Below are 22,061 nucleotides of genomic sequence, written 5' to 3'. Positions count from 1 at the left end.
GCTCTGCCAGGCTCCCAGCACTGAGAGGAGGGGGCTGGTCACACAGCTCCTGGCATTGTGTGGTGCCGGGACCTCCTGATACCCACACCCTGTGCTGGAATCTGCCCCACTTTGCCAGCTGTGCAGCTAAGGCCCCACCCGAAGAGCAAAGCTCCTGGTAAAAGCGTCGGCTCTGCTGAGCGCAGATCTGCCTGGGAGGGTCCTCTCCATAAGACACTCCATGGTGAGGAGGAATTGACAATAAGGAAGGGTGGGGCACAGTACGTAGGACCTACAGGCCATGAGGCTGTGCTAGGCAGAGCTGCTGAGCCAGGAGCTGCCCAGCGCTCAGGGTTGCCCTTAACTGGCTAGCCAGCCTGGCCCAAACTGTCCCCTGGTAGAAGGGAGACTCTGAGAATTTGGAAGAGACCCCAGGGAGAGACCCGGAACCTTCTAGTAATACTCCATTGCCAGAGCTGTGGTTCAGGGGCTCCCTCTGTACCCTGTTGGGGTGAAGCTCTTGAGCATAACCCAAAACAGAGGTGCCAGGGCAGCAGTGGGGACTGAATGGCTAGGGTGGATTTAAGAGTAGGCGGGAGTCTTTGCACCAGTGCTTGGGTCTTAGCTGCATCACTTTGGCAGGCTCCTCCTTCTTTTGCATCTGAGCAACAAAGAGATTGGGCTCTGTGATCGCCCAGACCACCTACAGAAGGATCAGATTAGGACAGACAAAGAGAGGCAGAAAGAGCCCTGCAGGTAGTGGCCAGGAGAGCTTAGAAGTGGGTGTGTATGTAGCTTGTTCAGAGCTTGCAGTGGAAATAGGAGCTGGAACTGGAGAGGGTGGGTGTAGGCACTGCTTCCAGTTGTGCAGTCTGTGCACTGCACAAAGGTGCTTGACTGAGAAGGCACATGGAGGCTGAGACTCAGCATGGCCCCCACTCACCATGCTAAGAGCTACGTGGGTGTGTGTTTTCCCAGAGGGGTGCATTATTTAATCGTTCTCAACCCTGACTGGGAAGCTTTAAAAAATATGATGTCTGAGTCTTGTGCAGAGCTTTTGATACAGTTGTTCTGGGGTATGGCCTGGGCATCTGGAATTTTTAAAGCCCCCCAGGTAATTCTAATGTGTAGCCTACTCTTACTGGTCAGCCAAGAGTGGGGATCCTTTCCTGATCTGCCTGCCATGTGGGGCTGCTTGTTAAAGGATTTCCTGAAGGACCCGATGGACTAGTCTCTGCCTGGCCTGAAAACAACAGGAAGCCGTTAGACGGCCTTGCTCAGAAAGTGGCAGGGGAAGGGGCTGTTCCGGTCAGCTCCTCAGAGGCGTCCCTGCCTATAGCTGCTAAAAGCCCCCACTGGAGACCTTGAGGGCCACAGGCTGCAACTGGGGAGTGGGGAGGGTGCTGAGGGTGGCAGTGCCAGCCTGAGAAGGGCCCCAGGCCAGGACAGGGCCCGGAGGCTGGAGAGGATGTCCATCTGGAAGCGACCGCCCAATTTGCTCCCTGCAGGTACAAGCGGAGATCAAGCGAAAATGGCGAAGCTGGAAGGTGAACCGTTACTTCGCTGTGGACTTCAAGCACCGACACCCGTCTCTGGCCAGCAGTGGGGTGAACGGGGGCACCCAGCTCTCCATCCTGAGCAAGAGCAGCTCCCAAATCCGCATGTCTGGCCTCCCTGCTGACAATCCGGCCACCTGAGCCATGCTCCCCTCCTCCTCCTCTCCTCCATCCACAGGCTGGGACTGCAGGCAGGTGCCAGCCCACGCATGTTTGCGCCTCTTCCCTCCCCTTGGGCAGGCCCTGGGCTGGAAGCTTGGCTCCTGAGTGGGGAGAAGGAGGCAGGGCACAGACTGGGATTGTCCTCTCCTTGTTTTGGTACTGGTCCCACCCACTGTGGTCCCCTGGGCCCTGACCCCAGACATGTAAATACTCCTCAAATTTGGAAAAGTTGTCCCATCCCTTCCCTCTTTGCCCCAGTGTCCCTGCTCACTTCCAGTTAGGTCTCAGCTCCACCCCACTGTGTCTTGGTCAGCCTCAGTGATGGCCCGACCCCAGCTGTGAGGCCTTGTGAGCTAAGGCTGAAGAGACCTTGCCTGTGGGAGCTGGGGTGGTACCTGCCCCAACAGCCCCCCATCATCTGATTTTGGGTGTGATGCATGCCACCTCGAGTGTGCATGCCACCCTGGGGCTCTTCTCAGTCCTGAGCCCAAGTCCCTGAAGCCTAGCAGAGGGCCAGCTCGGGTGGCCAGAACACCCCTTGGTGCAGGCCTCCTGGCACTCGCCTGGCATCTTGGTGTCCGGGGGCTCAACTCCTGGGTCCCAGGGCAGTGGGACAGCTCCCAGGCTCTTCTCATCAGAGACTTCAGTTTGGGTGGGGAGTCTGCAGGTCAGGGAAGGTTCTGGTGCTTTTCATTTGATCCAAAAGGAGCTGAGAGCCAGAAATGTGGCTGTGATTGGGAAAGAGACAGAGTTTGGGAGACCCATGGAAGAAAACCTTCGCCATCTCCATTGTTTTACCCCCAGCTCAAGATGGACAGGGTTCTTCTGGTCACCTCCCTTCCACCTGTTCCACCCTCATGGATGCCTTCCAGAAGCTGTCTCCAACCATGCACACCACAGAGAGCCCTTAAGCCCTCCCCTCCCCATTTCCCCTAAGTCAAAGCCATGACTAGGATGTACCAGCCACCTGCCTCTGATGTCGGCAAATCCTGAAGCACCTGCACCCGAGTCTGGGGCCCAGGGCTCCCCGACCCCCACCCCCATAGATGATGAGGAGCCCCAGACACCAGCTCTTCGGACCTGGACTCAACTATTGAAATCTCTCTGAGACCTCTGCAAAGATGTCCCTTATATGCCCTTGACCTTGACTCACCATGGGCTGCTGGGGTGTCGGGAGGAGAAGCCACACCCACCATGCCCATTAGCAGAGGCTGCTGCTGATGTGGCAGCTGCTCCCTACCACCCGCCCTGGCTCCCCAGCTGCAGGTTGCACACCCTCAGTCTAAGAATGTAAAATAGGGCAGTGCCCAGCTGGGAAGGTAGAGGAAAGTGCTAGAGTACGTGGTCCGTGTGTGGCCTAGCTTATTCCATGTCAGCATTTGGTGTTACTCCTGTCCAAGTTCTGTTTGCAGACTTGTTTCATGATGATGCTCTGGAATGCTTGGGGACTTTGGGTGGAGGAGGATGTTACTTCATTTTATAAAGAGGAAGGGGCCTGGGGGACTTGGGAAAATGTTTCTGGAGAGGCTTTCAGAGTGGCTGGAAAAGGCTCTTGTTGCTGTAATTTAGAGAGGAGCTCTGTGTCCTTGGCCAGTCAAGTAAGTCCCTGGGTCTTTGGCAAAGGCAGAGGAAGAAAGGAGCTACCTGCCCTTTCCCAGGCATGCTTGGTGACTCAGATTGATCATGGAGTGTGCAGTGGCCCTTCTACCCTGCACCTGACCTCATGATCCCCTCCACCTGCACTGGTGTGTATTACTGAAGCAAGGGTCCTGTGGCCATCTTGCATTTTGGGCACTGCTAGGGGGTCTGGGCTGCTTGGAAGGAGCCATGGCCTGGGGTTCAGGGAACTAGACTCTATCCCAGTTGGGTTCAGACTGCTGTGTCTGTGGACATGATGCTCCCTGTTCTGGGCTCCAGTTTTCCCATTTGTGAGATAAGGCAACTTCCAATGCTTCTCTAGGCCCTGCACTTAAGTGATTTTTCCAGTTCAAAGTCAAGGCAGGTAAAAGGGCGTGCATCATTGTGCCTCATATCAGGTTTTGATGAATATATGTGGGTGAGTGTGTAGAGGGATGGACAGGATGCTGTTTATTTTCCCTTTCTTGGAAATGGACCTTCTGTCCCTTCCATTTGGACACCACAGTGGAAGCTGGTGGCCTGGAAAGAAAGATTGGGTCATGGACATTTGAACAGGTGCCTTGGGCATGATGTATAGATGCAGTCATATATACCTTGCTGGGGTGGGGTGCCACCTCCAGCGGCCAGCTCCAGATCCAAGGAGCAGCCCCCTGGGGATGGACCCCATTCATTCATCATCATTCCCAACAGCAGGTCTGTTTCACTGTGGAAGAAGAAATTTTGGCATTATGGAGACATCATCACAAAACAGTAAAAACAAAATCAACCCTGAACCCCATGCACTGTGCTGCTTCCTGAGCCTGGCCCTGCGTCCTCATAGAGGTGCTGGGTTCCTATTGGTTAGTTGGTTGTTTTTTCTGTCTGAATGAATTTTTGCCAGTCTTGTGAGCAGATGTACCTGATGTATTCTCAATGTTCCAGGAGGTTCTGGCCTTCAGGGTCACAGGCAGTAGGGGGACAGCATAAGGTCTGTGTAAAACCCTTCCCTCTCTGACCCTCTGTTTTCAAATCTGTAAAATGGGCAATAAGACTAGATGATTTGTATATAGCCCAATGCATCTCTGGAACTCTGTCTAAACACCAGCCATCTACTTGGAATGGGCCCCAGGACTGTGGTATTTGCCTGGGCCAGGAAAGGATAAGAAATCCTGTCATGTGAGGACAGCTTGAGAGGCTTGGGAAAAGTGGGGCTGGGGAGGAGCAGGCTTGTCAGACTCCACTCCTGTTGATGATCATTCCTGGGAAGGGGTTTCTTGTTCTGTGTAATCCTAAAGGACGAAACTCACCCATGGGAGGCTGAATTCTCCTTGGGATGAAGAAATTGCTCTTTCCCTGTCACGACTGTCCAGCCAGGGAGCAGGGAGGCAGTGTCAGGGAGAGACTCTCATCCTCGGGGAAATGGGATTCCAAGTCAAGGATGCTGAGGCTGTCAGGGAGCCAGAGAGGGGGCCCCAAGTATGGGATGTGGGTGGCTCTGTGGTTCAGTGGCTCTGTGGTGGTCCCTAGCACTGCAGACTTCATGACTCCCCACTTAAGTCCAAGCCACATTCTCTATCCCAGTGTGTAGCTCTGTCACCCTGCTTGACACATCCAGTGGCCTACAGTGACTCCTCTCTAACCCCACCCCCTCCAAGCTGGGTTCTTTGTGGAACAAGGACAGGGAGCTAGAGCCAAGCCCGAGGCTTGAGAGACACCTGCGTCTATATTCCCTGCCAAGGATGCCCACTCACCTCTCTCATCTGACCCCCACTTTTCGTGGAAGGGAAAGCTCAAAGGGACTCTCTCTTCCTCTCTCTCTTTTTTTTTTTTTGAGTAGTACCCTTGCCCTCTTCATGGCCACTTCAAAGTGAAGCCAGCAAGTATTAATACTTTATCATTTAGTATTATCATAAAGTATTAATACTTTGTCATAAAAGCCCTCCTTGAGCCCATGGACCATGGAAGTCAGCTAGAAGAGCCCTGAGCAAGGAGCAAGGACTTGGGCTTCCCCAAACTTTGCTCCTGGCTTGTTTGACCTTGACTCATTCCCCATATGTCTTTGAGGAGGCTAACAAAATACTAAAGCTGGGAGGAAACTTGGAGATCTATAGGTCAAACCTCCCCACTGGGCTGATGAGAAAATACACGCGGGCCTAGCATGGTGCCTGCCACCATGGTGGGATCCAGTATGTTTTATACATCTGAATGAGTAAATGGCTCACCAATTTATGCACAGCCCTGCACATGAGTAGAATGTGACACTCAAAGCATCCATGCAGTACGCATGTAACCTTGCACAGGAGTGGGGCTCTGGTGACCAAAGGTTGTCCAGGACTCTATTGCAGGAGAAGCAATGGAGTCAACGTGGTGTGGGGAGACCTACTTTTTAACCTGGGCTTAGCCACCTGTTCTGGGATCCAGGGCTTACCTTCTTTGGGCCTCGGCCTCCTAATCTGGGCAATGGGGAGGACTTCATTGGCATTGTTAGTCCCACAGGCCAAGGATAAGGTTGAAGTGAGATGGCTTGTTTGTGAAAAGATTTTGGCAACTACACAGATGTGGGCTTGTTATTGGGATGAAGACTGCTGGAAGGGACTCCTTGCTGTTTATCTACTGCTTTGAGCCCTCCTAAGTTAACCTTTGCTTCATTTGAAAAACCACCAGCATCAGGAGTAATGGGAGGCCAGAGGGCTCAGATGGACACAGAATTCTAGCTTTACCTGCATCAGCTGATTCAGTTTTCTGTGGGGATCAGAGTGAGGATACTTCTATATGGGTGATAGCAGCCATGCCCCTGGGAGTCAACTTCAAGGATCTGGGACATTTTGGTGTGCCCATTCCTTCTTTTCCTGAACTCACAGTCTTGGGATGTTTCTGCACTTGGCTATGTGTGTCTTGTCTGATGTCTGTCTTCTGTAGCTTTGCTTCTGTCAGGGCTGGAGTGGTGCAGCCCCTGGCATCTCAGACATGGTTCCTGCCTCACTCGTGGGAGCTGGACCAGCCTGGGTTTCATCTCCCACAGTAAAGATAAGCCCCACAGACCTTACTGCTACCGCTCCTGCCATTAATGCTGTGCTCACAATCTTGTCCAGGATTTTAAGGATGTCAGACTGCTGTAGATGACTCAATAAATGTTTTGCCATTTTTCCTGGTGGCTGTAACTTGGCATAAGTGGAGGGAAGGGAGGAGAGGAGGGGGAAGGGGAGAGGACTACCCCCAAAACTTGATCATCCCAGAGTAATCCAGTGTATACAAGGCCCAGTGGCCTTTAAGATTCCAAAGCAGAAATACGAGAGAGGGCCTGAGTGAGCCTAGGATGGAACTCAAAAAGTAAATTAGAAGTCTTGGCCTTAAAGGATCTCCAAGGATCATGGAAACTGAGTGGAATCATGACCTTCCTATTGTACCTTGGGAGTACCTACCAGATATCCCAAAACATTGACTGCAGAGAGCATTTCATCCCGGGTAACTACAGGTATATCCTTGGCTTCCAGGATCCCATCCCCTAATACTTCTGGATATTCCAAACCATCAGTCCCAGCCAGACCAGATAACCAATTCAAGGTAACCCTCATTTCCTGGAGGTTCTGTTGATTGTCACTATCCCAGTGTCCATTTTCATATTGGTCATAATGTTCGTTGCTAGCAAAAGAAGATAATTTTTGCTAGGTCAGAAAATGAGTTTATGAAAAAGATGTTGAGCTGGTCACAGAATTCTTGTAAGGCTGGAGAAACTAGAAAAGGTATCTGAAGCCATATCATGCTGCATGACTGATGATGAAACTGCTGCCACTGTTGCTGCCGCCACCCCAGTGATGTCTCTTCCATGCCAGGGACATGACTTTGCAATTATTGCCACCTCTGAAAGCAGAGAGCTTTGCTGCTGTTCTCACCATCAAATGAGATTCCACTTTCAGCCCCCTTCCTCAAGTGGCCCACTTCCGAATCAAAGTTTCAACACCATTGGATTGGCTGTGTCCTTGCTACAAGGAAGACTGGAAATTGGACTTTTCTGGATTCTACCTTGAGGTCAGGGTCACAAGCCTGAAGATTTTCTAAACATAACAATAAACTCCTGGGAATAATAAATGCCCACTACAACAGGCCTGAGGTCTACAGCAAATGCAGGGCCAGCTTCCTCCAACAATCAGGTGGGCCACTCTGAAGAAGTCAAGTCAATGAAAAGATGGATTTTAGCCTAATAGTCTGTGAGCCCTGCAATCAGCTAGGGCTGTGTGGATCACTCACCAGATGCCCCCAGGTGTTCAGGGGGGTGTTCCCAAGCTGGGACACTGGTTAGTTCTGCTTTCAGAGGCTGTGCCTGCTCCTCTTTCTCCAGACCCACCTCTTCTTTTAGTCCTAAAGGAGATGACCAGGCTATGTTATATGACCCACTTAGCAGATATTTTGAGTTGCTTCCCAAATGGAACCTATGCTCAAGGCTGAAAATTAGTCTCCTTGTGTGTCAGCCTCTGCTGGCTGATCCTAAGGAAGAGTTCCCTAGTGTTTAGAAAATTATTACTTTCACTGATATGACCATAATGAATTGAGCTTCCATATGTTTCATTCTTTGAAAGAGGTCACGTCCAAAAAGCAAAGGTAAGAGCCAAAATTTAGTTGAAAGGCTTGAATTTCACATTAAGCTTGAATTTCTTGGCAACAGTGAAGATCATCAAACTCCTGAGTCCATGTGAGCATTTATTAAATCCTGTTTCCTCTGTCCACTTCCCAACATTGATAGACTAAGCCCTCATTTCTCCCAAGACCCTCTAAAAATGCCTTGAATCTTGGCTGTTCCTGATGATGCTGTCTGTTTTACTGGTACTGCGTATAATTCCTCTGGGTAACCCAGGGGTTCTTAGACATTATCCTGCATCAGAGTCACCTGAGGGGCTGTTAAAACACAAATTGTGGGACCCACCCCCAGAATTTCTGATTCAGCAGGTCTGAGGTAGGGCTGGACCATTTGCATTTGTAAAAAGTTCTCAGCTGTGGCTGTTCTGCTGGTGTTGAGACAGCACTTTGAGATCCACTGTTCTACAGGTTCTAACTGAGGACACTGGAAGGGCAACATAGTCCCTGTTTGTAAACCATGGGCCTGGGCAATGATTACCTTCCCAGGAGGCAGAGAACAAGCATAGACATTCACAACAGGAGCTTTAATTTCCTTTTCCTCTCAGGCCAGTGTCTTAGAACACAAAGCAAAATGTTCCAAGAGGAAATCAGCCAGAAGATGTCCATTCAGTCTCAATCAGCGTAAGTATTAGACCGTCTCCGAAACAACTAGTATCAAGTTCAGTGGGATATGACAGCAAAAACTCCAATAACAAGTGGCTTAAAGCAGACAGAAGTTTACTTCTCTCATATGAAGTCCAGAGGTAGACAGTCCAGAACAGGTGTTGTGGCTTTGTAGTCTCTCTGAGGACTCAAGCTTCTATCTTTTTGCTCCTCTATCTTTAGCAGGTGAGTTCCAGTCTCGAGGGCACCCTAAGCTCCAGGGCCCCTGGAGCTCTGGATGTCACTGGACTTAGAAGCAAATGGGAGAAGGCAAAATAACTCTTCCCCTTCTTCAGTCATCTTCTTTTAAGAGGCCTATGTCTGCTTACATCTCATTATCCTGTGTGTAGCCACATGGCCACACCTCACTGCAAGGCAGGCAATGCAGTCAACCTTAATAACATTGGAAGGAAAGAAGGGATATTGACTGGCAAAAAGTAGTTTGTGTCATAAAAATCTTTGGGCAGTCCTTAGTGGTGAGTTGGATTCATTCAACACCTGTGGAAAACCAGAGTCATATGGCTCTATGTCCTATTTTACTATATTGGGAACAAACTCAGGAATACAGTCTCCAGCCTGCACCATAAAGCCCCCTGATCAGAAGTGAGGAGCTGTGTCTTCCCACACATTGAAACTAGTCTAGTTTCAAGGGGTGAGAGCATGTCTGCACCATTTCTGGTAGGCTCTGTCTCACGGATGCAGTTCCTGAGTGGATTCTGTGCCCTGGTGCTTTCTACATTAAGTAGTCTCTTTTCGATTTGGGGGATCCTCAGAGTAGTGATGGGAGTGTTGGGAGGGATGAAGGTCTTGTAATTTCTTACTGTTAGTTGCCCTCAAATGAACTCATGTAGATGCTCTGAGCCTCCCAATGTTGTTATTACTGTGCCCTTGTGGATAGCCCGTTGCAGTAGTTATTCTGGTGTGAACATGGAAATTCCCTCTGCCACTGTCCTGGATGCAAAGTTGTAAATTCTGTGGGTGAAACCCAGTCATGAAGAGCTCTTCCATATGCTCTTTCTAGGCCAGAGAGGCAGTCTTTAGCAGATGGCAGACCTTTACAAAGACATCACATGTTTCCATTCCAATTCCTACAGGCTTTCAGCTGAATGGGGACTTTGCAGTCATATCTCAGCTTCAGTCAGCAAATCTTCCACCAACGCAGTGGGCAGGGCCTTTGTTCTGACCCTCAGGGCCCTCTCAGGACCACCCCTCTCAGTCACCCTCTTCTCCCTTCCCCTTTCAGAAGGCCCCCACCTGCAGTGTATTGTATCCTAGGTTCTTCTCCCTCACCCCAGGTCCCTCCTCCCCTCTGCCCCTGATGCAAACTCAGGCATGGTTTGGGGTGAGTTCTCCTTGAGCTGATACTCTTGGTGTCCTTATCTTTTGGGTGTCCCCAATACTTAAGAATCATCTGTAGTGTTCTCCTTAACCCTATTGAGACACTTTTTCCATGGATAAAAGCATCCATTCCTATGACATTAAGCCTGACTTCCATTAATAAACCCAACTATTCACCACCAGGAGCAGCTTTGGCTTGGGCAGTAAGTACCATGGAGAGAGCCAAGTGAACCTTGGGTCCAGCACCACAGACAGTTCCAAGACGGTACCTACTTGGCAGTCTGTGTGGCCTATTTTTATCTGATATGAACAAAGGCAGATTTAGATTTTATGAAGTTGGAAACTCATATAATTTGGGGAGTCCTCTTTCATACAAAATGAAAAATTTTTAATTAAAATTAGTTATAAAAATAAGGGTTTTTTTTGAATAAGAAAAGTTGACAACTATCATAAACATTATGAAATCCAGAAAAACAACATCATCTTTGTATTAATTATTCTCTGATGCTTTTTGCCTACTTGTTTTGGTTGCATACTCTTTGATCATCTCTTTATTAGCTGATAACATATCATTTTCTATTCATAAAATTTGAATATAATTTAGTCACATAGTTAATCAAAATGTGTGTTTTATTATTGAACATTTGGATTCAGCACCAATGAAAACAGAATCCTCCAATTACAATGTTACACATAGGATGACTGGAAATTTTTTTCACAGACTAGCACCTGGCTCCATACACATCCAACTTTGTTTCTGCAGCACTGTGCACACTGCCAGGCACTATAGGACATTTTAATATGATGATATGATATGATCTCTAGCCCTCTCTCTGCCTTTGTACATAATTCTGAGTGAACAACAGGAGTATTCCTGGAAGGACAGTATAATATCACTGTATAATGAAGCAATGGCACACACTCATGTGAAACCCACTGAACCAAACTGAGTGTCTCTCTAACCCCAAAGTGTTCCTGGCAGTTGAGTGCTACCCAACATATAAAAAGGTGTGGTAGAGGAGATGCTAGGGTGGAGAGATGCGTGCAGGCTTATCCAATTTGGGGCAAATAATTTACTTTTCCAAATTTTCCAAAAACATAAGATCTTGTGAACACACTTCTGAGATCCAAGTGAGAGAGAGGGGCTTGGAAAGTGCTGTATATGACCCACATTTATCTGTCATCACAGGAAGATATTTTTCAGTTTTACAAGACTTAAGCCTGTAATGCAGAGAACCAGAGATTTCTGAGGTCCCTGTTTTCAAATGATATCATGTGCTCTCTGGAGCATTCAGGTCACTCTTTAGATGGATAGCTGTTACCCCTCCATTCAAGAATCTCTTACTGGAAACTAACTATGTGGTAGAGGCACGGAGGGCACAGTTTGGCATCAAGAATGAACCAGAAACATTTTGTCCTCACAGTCAAGTGGAGAAGACTAAAATAAATCAACCAGGCATGGTGTGTGATAAGGTATAATTAAGGTATTAAGGGATCTGTGGGTTAATATTTGTAATTGCTGCTTCAGCCTCCGTTGCCCTCAGCTCCCTCCAATAATTCCCTGATTTTGTTTTATGGAAACTGCCCACCTCATGATCAAACACAAGGTTTGGGTGCCTACCCTCCTAGCCTCTGGAGTGGGTCCAGATAAACAAGCCAGGCCACATGGCCCTTATCACTCATTCCTCTGGCTATAATGACTGGCCCAGGGACAGACACATAGGCCATGTAAGGAGTCTATTTCTAGGGTTTCTGGGAAAGAGGGATTCCTCTTTTTTTGTGAGGAAGCTTTTTGGAGAGACACCCGCTTGTCCCCTGGAAAGCATGACATGAGAATGTGAGGCTTGCAGGTGCCACAGTCATTTGCAATTGTAAGGGAAACAACTGGAGCTGTTCAGAGAACATGGTAGGGATCTTCAAGATGAATCAGACAACAGGGGAGGCAGAGGGGAATAACAAAAGGAAATGGAGTCCTTGGCATTATCATCAGAACCACTTGATCAGGCCTCACCTGAAGGCTGTCTACTCATGGACTTTCCTAGGGACTGATGGGTAGGAGGGTTATTTGAATGGGCAAGATATAGAAAAGGCATCCTTTTGTCATGAATTTTTAAAATAAATGCACTAAAGTACAAAGACCAATACAACAAATTCTGTGTCCACCCCAGAACTAACAATATGCTATTATGCTTAACTCAGATATTTTAATTTTTTTATGAGGGAACACATGACAGATGGAATTTGGTCTGCATTGCGGTATTTCTCAGTTTGATTTTCCTCCCTCTCGCCTTCCAGAGGCAGCCACTAACAAGAACTTAGTATGTATCCATACCATTTATGTTTTTGTACTTATACTAAATATCCATCAACATTATTTAGCCTGTGTGACTGTGTGCTTTTAAGTTCCATCAATGGCATCACACTAGGTCTATCCTTCTGCCTTTGTTTTCTAAGTAATTCTATGTGCTACTTATTTATTCATACTTGTACATTTAGATCTAGATGATTCCCTTTTAATTGGGTAATATTACATCCGAGAAACATGCCAGGCATAGTCATTGTCCTCCCTGTGGAAACGTATGTACTTTCCATTTTGAAGTTATTCCAAATAATGTCTTATGAAGATCTCGTTATTTCCGTGTGCAGGAGTTTCTCTAGACTTAGAATTGAAAGAGCTGGATCCAAGGGTGTGAAATTTTCAACAATTCTCGGAGAAGAAGGAAGGAGAGGCAGATAGCATTTCATTTTTACTACTAAGGGATGCCTCACTGTGTTTCTATTAATGCTTATCTTTTTGCCTTAAATTCTATTTTGTTTGATAGTAATATAGTTGCAACAATTTTCTGGTTAATGTACACATGATGTTACCTGTTTCTACCCATTCACTTGCAATTTTTTGCCTCTCTATGTTTTTTAACTGTACAATGACATACAGAAGTCTATTCAGTTTATACAAGTAATTTCTCAGATTTATAAAGTAAAAAGCTAGACTGCCAGAGGAAAAATTCCTTACATTGATATCAAAATATCTTCTAGTCCCCATAAATCATCTGCAACCAATTGATAGAAAAAATATCCACAGCCATATAGGTCATGCTTTTAAAATGCTATTTGTATTCAAAATGCTATTTGTAATTAGACTTTTAAAATGCTATTTGTATTCAGTTTGTTTCAAACTGAGCAAAACAATGCAACTTTTACTTTTGTATACATTTAAAAATTATATTAATGTTCCTTCTCATTTCAACTCATCCCATTACCAGTAAAACAGGAGTGAGATAAGAGGGGAGAAGATCCTTGACTGCTTCTCATTTTCCTTGAAATAAACTAATAATTCATTAAAATTTTAATAAGTCATTATAAGGATAATAAAAGCCTCAAAGACTTTAAAATAAAATTATATCGTAAATAAGTAAATAAGCATTCAAATGTTAGTAACCTAACAGGCCCTAATATAGCTTTCAGACAGTTTCATATTAACAGGGAAATAGCACAGGAAAGAAGTTTCCCAAGAGGGACTTATTTTAAACATAAATCATAGCTTAAATTACTACTATACAGATTATACTGAGCAAAGACAGAAAGAATGAATGCTTTCCTCTGTTCATGAACTGTGTAAGGCTACATTACGAAGTCAGATAATGGACTGTGAATCACCTACCATACCGATCAATCATGTTTATTTAAAGTTTTCTTAATATTAGACATTTTTAATGGGGGTAGGAAAAAGTAAACAACCATTTCGCTTCTTCTCTTCTTCTACTCTAGCCACATAAGCCAGTTGTAATGGATGATACAGGTTTCAGCTGCAATTTGTAAAATATTCCAAGAACTGCCATAGTCCCAAGAACTAGAGAAAACTGCCACCCACAAATCACCTACCAAAGTAAATATAAATACAGTATGATTCTAATTTTCTTTCATACAATCCCAGACAACCCCAAATAACTTTATAAATACCTTATAAAAAAGGAATTAAAAAAGCTATCAAAACTATTTAAAATATTTAAATGCAGAGTGGTCAAATTTCCTTCAATCAGGCCAGAAATCATCACAAAAATTATGATCACAGTTACAAGCAGAATGAGTGGAATACTTAAATTTAGGACAACCAACCCCATGTAACTTTTAAAAATGCAATCATTTACTCAAATATGCTGTAACTAGAAATTATAGGAATACAGGAAGTAAAAATAAGCTTGCGAGTGAAATTTCTAGAAGCTCATGGAAACCATCCCATCCCATATTGCAAATGCAAAAGGAAAAGCAGTTCTCATAGAATTAAGAGTACTCTGGTCATTGTTGTTCGTTTGGTCCTGCAAGGTGTTAACCACCTTCACTTCCCGTATCTCAAAATTAGCCACAGGAGGAGCAAGTGGATCTTGTTCATTATGAGGACTGGTTGGCTTTTCAGATACGTTGGATCCTCTTCGATTAGGAGGTCTCAGGAGGAACAAGATCACTGCAGTCACCAGTCAGGCCATCAAGATCATAGTAGCGCTGATGCCATTATCATCACAGGGTCCTGGTCATTCTTGCAGGCATCTGTCTCTGTGTAGCAGAGTTGGGGCTGCCACAACAGACTGGTCAGCCTTCTCATCGCATATTCATGAGAACAAACATATTCATAAGGATGAAGCCCACTTTCTGCCATGATTACCCAGCTTGATTTTACTTGACTGTTTAAATACATCTGGAGGCTGGGAAGTCCAAGATCAGGGAATTGGCAGATCTGGTGTCTGAAGAGGACTCGCTATCTGGTTCATAGATGGTGCCTTCTCACTGTGTCCTCATAGAGTGGAAGGGGCTGTCTTTTTTATATTTTAGATATATGTTTTCTATGTAACATATTGCTGAAAAATTTATTTTAATCCAAACTGATAGCCTGTGTTTAGATGGGCATAATTAGTCTATGGTTATTCACTGCGACTGAGGACATTTTGAGCTTATTTCATTACCTTACAGTCTATACGCCATGCCTTTGTTTCACCCCCAACCTGCTCACCTGCTCTCTCTCTCTTTTTTTTTTTGCCTTCCATTGCATTATCTTATTTCCCTTCCCTTTCTTTTACTGATATGGCAAATATCCATTCTATTCTAATTGTGTTGTTTACATTTACAATTTTAACAAAATACCTAATTTTATGTTTTTCCATAAAACTTTAAAGTTGATCATCCTTCTTTCCTTCTCCAAAACAAGATACATACTTAAGCATGTGTAACTTTCTCCAAGATTTACATTTCCAGAATCTGTTATTGTTGTCTACTCTTTTAGACATACCTTATTTAAAATCCTAAATATAGTTACTACTATTGTTTGTAGTTTGAGCTTATTGAGCTCTATCAGTATACTTCTTTGCTTAAAATATTTGATTTCCAATCTTTCCTTCTTGTTGAAGTTAATCTTTTGAAGTAGTTCTGTGTAGGGGAGAGCACTCAGTCTTTATAAGATTGCGTTCAGAAAGTGGCTATGTATTTTAGTTGGGCAGTTATTTTCTTTCAGCACTTTTACACTGTGATTGCTACTGACATTTATTGTTTTTGAAGATAAAAATAGCCTGACACTTTTTGCATTCTTTGGTTGCCTTTAAGCTTGATCTTTATTATTGATGTACAGTTTCATTTTTACCCTGCTTGGCACATGTTATGCTTTTGCCAGTCTGTTAATTCAAGTCTTTAGTTCTGGAAAATTCTTTACCAGGATCTATTTCAACAATGCCAGTTGACAACAGAAATCCAGAGTGTGGATGTAGGAGGAAAGCCCGGGGAGTGTAGTGACAGGGAAGCCAAGAAAGGGTTTCCAGAAGGAGAGGAGAGTCATCTGGATCAAACGCTGCTAATGGTCTATGAGGAGTGGAATGGAAACCAGCAGCTGGCTGACAGGAAGGTGGCTGGGTCATCTCTTGCCCCAGGCTTGAGAGGGGAAGGCTGGAGGGTCTCCATCCTTGGCTTTGACTGGGCACCCCCAGGACTGTCTAGAGCCCCATCCCTGTTTGGAACCTGACACTTGGAGCTTGGAGGAGAGGTCTACATGCCCTGTAGCCTGTGTGAGACCCAGGCTGCACTGAGCCTCTTGGCAACATCAGGCCTGAGTTTGGGTCTGGCCCACAGGGCAATGTTATAAAAACCAGAGTAGCTTTCCCCAGGAGGGTCCGGGATTCATTCTGGCTCCCCAGGGCTTCCAGACCTAGAAGTCATCTGACAGTGGTGAGACGGGGAGCTGGTTGGTCCTTTTGCAGTCCTCATTTATCTTTGCAGTTAGGGGCAGGCTCCACACCTTCAGGAACCAGGGGGCCACTCTCACCAAAGCCCAGACCTCATCCCAGCCTGCCCCATGGCTCCAGAGCTGAGAACCAGGCAGCAGAAATGACTGCGTGGGGAAGAGCTGGCAGCTGGCTCGGAGCTGGATGGCTCAGTTGGGAGTCTTCTTTTGCCCCTAGGATCCACTGGGACAGGCCCCAGGATTGGTAGAAGCCGTGGAGAGTTCTCCCATGAAAGCCCAATCCTCATCCTCATCCTCACTTCCTGGGTAAGGAGTAGGCAGGTTCCAGGTCTCACACGCAGGCCCTGGAAATGATGGAGTGGCAATGGAAAGGCCCCTCCCTGGGAAAAGGACCTGACCGTTTGCAGTCCTTATTTGTCCCAAGAAAGAATTTTGCTGGAAAGGAGTCCTCCCACCAGAGTGAAAGGGATACAGAGGAAAGGATTATGTTGGGAATGGAATGATTTATATCTTTGGGGGAAATTTAAGGAAACACTGCTCTCTGTCGCCCACTCAAGCAATCAAAATATCAGACCCAGCTCTGGTCCTCACAATGTCCCCATCTTCAGCTTTGACTGGCCCCCCAATGACTGGCTGGAGCCCCATCCCTGATTGGAACCACACATTTAGCTCTGAGGAGAGGTTTGCCTGCCCTGTGGCCTATGGGAGACCCAGCTGCACTGAGCTTCTCAGCAACACCAAGCCTGAGATTGGGCCCAGTTCATGGGGCAGTGTGAAAGGAAAAGAAATCTCGGGACAAAATCAGTAGGCCAAAGGGAAAAGTGAAGCTGGGAGCTGGGGGCAAACCTGTCTCTCATTTTATTGCTAAATGAGATAGCTACAAAAATTAAAAAAAAAAAAATCCTCCCTCCCTCACAATTTGCCCACTGGGAAATTCCTTGTGGGCCCCAGTGTCTCAACCCTAAAACAGTTCTGTTGAACTTCACCCCAACAAAGTACACTGATAGCTTCTCTTCATAGGTACGGGACAAAGAACAGGACTCAAAGCCATCCCTCTGCTCCCCTGAGACAAATGCATATCTGATTGCTTCCTCTGCCCTATGTTTATTTTATCTTATGTAAACGTGCAGATCCACTGAGCTAGATGAATTAATAAGTGACTGTTCCTCTACCCCTCTAGCACAGAGAAAAGCTGATCAGACTCAAAAGAATGAGACTGTTTGCCTCTTATGAAGCCACACCTTTTAAAAATGTCTGCCTCTTTCCCCATTAGCTGCCCTTTCCCCGCTAAATATTGAAGTCCTCAAAATCATCTTTGGAGAAAGGCACAGACCTGTCTCTCCGGCATGAGTCCTTAACCTCGACAAAATCAACTTCTAAATTGAGAACTGTCGCAGGCACTTTTTGGTTTACAGCAGCAAACCTGGAAGCACAGAAAGGCAGATCTCAAGCAGACGAACACTTACAGCGGGCCGTGATCCAACCACGGTCACTTAGTCTGAGTGGCGGGTGAGGCAGCAGACAATAGAATATGTCTGGAACTCAGAGCCACTTCCTCCCGCAGCCAAGCTGCCCCTCAACAAGTTCCCCATCTTGGTTTCTTAGGGCAAAATTCAGCGTCTGGGTGTGCACTGCCCTCTTCTGGTCAATCGGTGGTTAACACGAGCAGCCAAGAGCTCCCCTTTGGAAATAGCAGGAGCTCTTCCCAGTTCCGATTTTTCTGCCAACCAGGCTTGTTTCCACACAATGACTCATAAGTGAGATAATGAAGGGCAAGAACAAGTTAAAATATTTACTATAATTTACATTTGGAGGAAAAACTTTAGTCTTAAATTGCCTGTAGAAAGAATGTGTCCTACAGAGGATTTTGCAGTGGTTTAACCCCTTGTATTTCTTTTTGATAAAACACACATTTACCTTCTTTTCTGATTATACAGAAAATTTATTTATTGAGACCACATAAATATAAGAAGCATGGCTTTGGTGTCATTTAGAAAGTGAACATGTGTCTAAGAATTTTCGCAGTAGATTGTAAACACTAACGTAACTGATCCATCCATCTTTGGATTTTCATTGAGATATTTACTAAGTCCATCGTCCAATGCTTTTGAGGACATGAAAGTTAAAGAGATAAGAATCTTGACCTCAAGAAGCTTTATTGTTTTTAAGAAAGTTAATAATGACTCTAAAAGAAGGCAAACAGGGAAATGCATACTCGCAAAAGCTGCTAGTGCCAGGACCAGGCGCCTTCCCCAGTCCAGTGGCTGCAGGGTGGGTTGCTAAGAGCTTACCCTGCCCTCTTCTGCAGACAATTGCCGGCACATTTCTGAGGGGTAACACTACCCCCTTCACCCTTCTCATCCAGGGTGGCCGGTAGCCAGTGATTGAGGGGTGTAGGGGTAACTGCCCAGCCGCCTTGCCTCTGGGTGGGACAACCTCTGTGGTTTACATCAGTGCCTCCTGCTGGATCAGCATGAGGCTGATTCTGCTGAGGCCTGGCTCCTTCCTCCACCCATTCCCGCTTCCTCACTGCCCTTCAATGTCTCCCCGCGCACTCCTTCTGTAAGTTCCCTGCTCAAGGATCTCTACTTCAGGCTCTACTGCTACAGAATCTAGACAAAAACATGTGCCATCAACAAGGCCCAGAAAAGATAAGGTCCAGTTTCAGGATTAGGGAGAATTCGCCTTGAAGGTCAGGTTAGATCTGGGCATGGAAGAACTGTTCATCTAGCCTCCGGACACATATTGACTGAGTGCCTTCAATGAGTTGGGCACTCTTCCAGGCCTTGGGACATAGCAGCAGATATGACAATCTTGTTATCACTGGCACAGTAATTCTAGCAGAGAGGGAAAGAAACAGGAAACGCATAATGGAGAATAAGATGAATTCAGTTAAGTTCTTTTTTTTTTTTTTTGGAGACAGGGTCTCACTCTGTCCCCGAGGCTGAAGTGCAGTGACTGGATCACAGCTCACTGCAGCCTCGACCTCCTGGGCTCAATTGATCCTCCCACCACCTCCTGGGTAGCTGGGATACAGGTGTGCACCGCCACACCTGGCTAATTTTTTTTTTTTTTTTTTTTTTTTTTCAGAAATGGGGTTTCTCCTTATTGGCTAGCCTGGTCTTGAACTCCTTGGCTCAAGCGATCCACCCACCTCAGCCTGCCAAAGTGCTGGGATAAGAGATGTGGCCACCGTGCCTGGACAACTTATGTTCAATAGTGAAAATAAAATATGGCAACCAGCTACTGTCACCAGATCCATTTTCCTACACTTCTCCAAAAATTTACCCTTGAGAAATTACGTGATTCATTTATCTAGTTATAACCATTGGAACGTTTCTTCTGTCATAATTCTTCATTTCCAATGGTACTGGCTCAGTCAATGTCAACTTCCATTGAGTTCCTGCTGAGGATACTCACTTTAAACCATGGCACTGACCACCAAACATTTTTCAAATACTTATTCTACAGTCTGTATTTGGGGTCTGGCACAGTGGCTCACACCCAGCACTTTGGGAGGCCCCAGCAGGAGGAGCCCTTGAGCTCAGGAGTCTGAGACCAGCTCGGGCAACATAGTGAGACTTCATCTTTATTAAAAATAAAAAAAAATTAGGCAGGCGTGGTGGTGCATGTCTGTGGTCCCAGCTACTTGGGAGGCTGAGGTGGGAGGATCACTTGAGCCTGAGAGACGGAGGTTGCAGTGAGCTGAGATTGCACCACTGCACTCCAGCCTAAGTGACAGAGCCTGTCTCAAAAACAAAACAAAATAAAATAAAGCAAAACAAAACAAAACAAAAAACAAAACCCAAAATAAGCCAAAGTCTGTAGTTGGGATCTTGAAACAGTCTCTGGGATTTCCACATAACATTACAAGCATTGAAGCATTTTGTTTGGGTTCTGGACTCACCGCAGAGAGGCAGCCTTTCTAAAGCAGTGGTTCCCAATCTTTTTGGCATCAGGGACTGGATTCCATGGAAGACAACTTTTCCACGGACTGGGTGGCAGGAGGATGGTTTTGGGATGAAACTGTTCCACTCAGATCACAGGCACTAGATTCTTGTAAGGAGAATGCACCTAGATCCCTCGCCTGCGCAGTTCACAATAGGCTCGAGCTCCTGTGAGAATCAAATGCAGCTGCTGATCTGACAAGAGGCGGAGCTCAGGCGGTAATGCTTGCTCATCCGCCACTCCCTCCTGCTGTGCAGCCCAGGTCCTCTGGTCTAAAGGACTGGGGATGCTCTAGTCGCTGCCCTTGCTGGCAGCCAATACCTGTGGCTGCCCAAGAGTGCCCCTGGGACAAAGGAACTGTGCCTTTGAGAGAACCCAGGGTCGATGCATCCTGTACAGCTGCTCTCTTGATTCCATTCTCCGTGCCAATGTCCTGCAACCACATTGTCCTTTGATCCCATAAGCCTTCCTAAGGCCTGCAGCCTCAGGAGAGAAAATGTCCTTTTTTTGGGGGGGGGCTATAAGCCTGGTGGCAGGCATGTATTTTATTCATCTTCCTATGCCTCATGGGCACAGCAAAATCCCATTACACAGGAGTTAACCAGTGAAGTTGGTGGAAATAAGTGAACTTCAGGGTCCTCCATACGCCCACTTGCCCTTTTCCTTCTTAGGATCCCAAGAACCAGGCCAGAATCCTCTCTCTATTCAACAGGCCTCTAGCTTTCCAGCCACTGTGCCTCAGCTCAGCCTGTTCTCCCGCCCAGAGGCTGCCTGGTAGAACAGAAAGGAACCCCAAAGTGTATAACTTAGGGCAAATGGCTTCTCCGCAGAAATATTGCATACAGTGTCCAGCTCCTGTCAGTATACAGTAGGTGCTCAAGATACTTCACTCTCTAGCTCTCCACATTACAATAGACCAAATGTTTGTGGCCCCCTCCCCACCCAAATTCGTATGTTGAAACTTAACCGCCATTGGATAGTATTAGGAGGTGGGGCTTTTGGGAGGAAATTAGGTCATGAGGGTGGAGCCCTCATGAATAGAATTAGTGCCCTTATAAGAGAGATCCCACAGAGCTCCCTTCCTCCTTCTTGCCATGTGAGGACACAGAGAAGATGGCCACGGATGAGCCAGGAAGTGGGCTCTCACCAGACACCTTGATCTTGGACCTCTGCAGGCACCTTGATCTTGGGCTTCTCTGTTTCCAGAACTATGAGAAGTGAAATTCTGTTGCTTATAAGCCACCTGTTCTCTGGTATTCTTTAAAGCACCCTGAACGATATCCATCTTCCACCCAGTACACTTTTTGTTTCTTTTACTTTAAGTTCTAGGGTACATGTGCACAACGTGCTGGTTTGTTACATATGTATACATGTGCCATGTTGGTGTGCTGCACCCATTAACTCATCACTTATGTTAGGTATATCTCCTAATGCTATCCCTCCCCCTTCCCCCACTCCACAACAGGCCCTGGTGTGTGATGTTCCCCACCCTGTGTCTAAGTGTTCTCATTGTTCAATTCCCACCTATGAGTGAGAACATGCGGTGTTTGGTTTTCTGTCCTTGCAATAGTTTGCTCAGAATGATGGTTTCCAGCTTCATCCATGTCCCTACAAAGGACATGAACTCATCCTTTTTTATGGCTGCATAGTATTCCACGGTGTATATGTGCCACATTTTCTTAATCCAGTCTATCATTGATGGCCACCCAGTCCACTTTTGAAAAGTCTTCCTCTGTTCCCATAACCTAACAGCCCACCTTGCAAATCTCACCTCCTCCAAAAAGGCTCCTGTGATGACTCTGATGCAGACTGACCTTAGAGTCAGAGTTATTTTTCTCTAATTTGTGTGGGATAGGATCTTCCTAATGTAAGACTTAACAACTCCACAAAATTGAACATTCCTTTTTTTAACACTTGGGTTGTCATTAGGGCTTTTCCAAATATTCTGATCCTTTCCTTTC

General features: G+C 46.2%; 1 protein-coding gene and 1 pseudogene across 4 annotated transcripts in view; one reads left to right on the top strand and one right to left on the bottom strand.

Annotated features, from left to right (window-relative positions):
* The window catches only part of ADCYAP1R1 (ADCYAP receptor type I), a 58,921-nt gene extending 52,455 nt beyond the window's left edge, over positions 1 to 6,466 (top strand). For 2 of the 3 annotated variants that reach the window (XM_030796034.1, XM_030796033.1), the window contains one exon: positions 1,488 to 6,460. In XM_030796034.1, coding sequence (XP_030651894.1) covers positions 1,488 to 1,676 — 189 coding nt within the window. In that variant the 3' untranslated portion in view covers positions 1,677 to 6,460. Of the gene's footprint in view, positions 1 to 1,487 lie in introns of all 3 variants that reach the window. The other variant, XM_030796032.1, reaches the window with a different exon arrangement.
* LOC115830875 lies at positions 5,920 to 15,610 on the bottom strand (annotated as a pseudogene). Its single transcript, XR_004026386.1, has one exon. The product of XR_004026386.1 is annotated as a small integral membrane protein 14 pseudogene (transcript).
* Between the last annotated feature and the right edge of the window lie 6,451 nt (positions 15,611 to 22,061).

The sequence above is a fragment of the Nomascus leucogenys genome, chromosome 17, assembly GCF_006542625.1.
Source record: "Nomascus leucogenys isolate Asia chromosome 17, Asia_NLE_v1, whole genome shotgun sequence".
Classification (NCBI taxonomy): Eukaryota; Metazoa; Chordata; class Mammalia; order Primates; family Hylobatidae; genus Nomascus; species Nomascus leucogenys.
The sequence above is the reverse complement of the archived record's forward strand: the minus strand, read 5'-3'. Positions and strand labels throughout refer to the sequence as shown.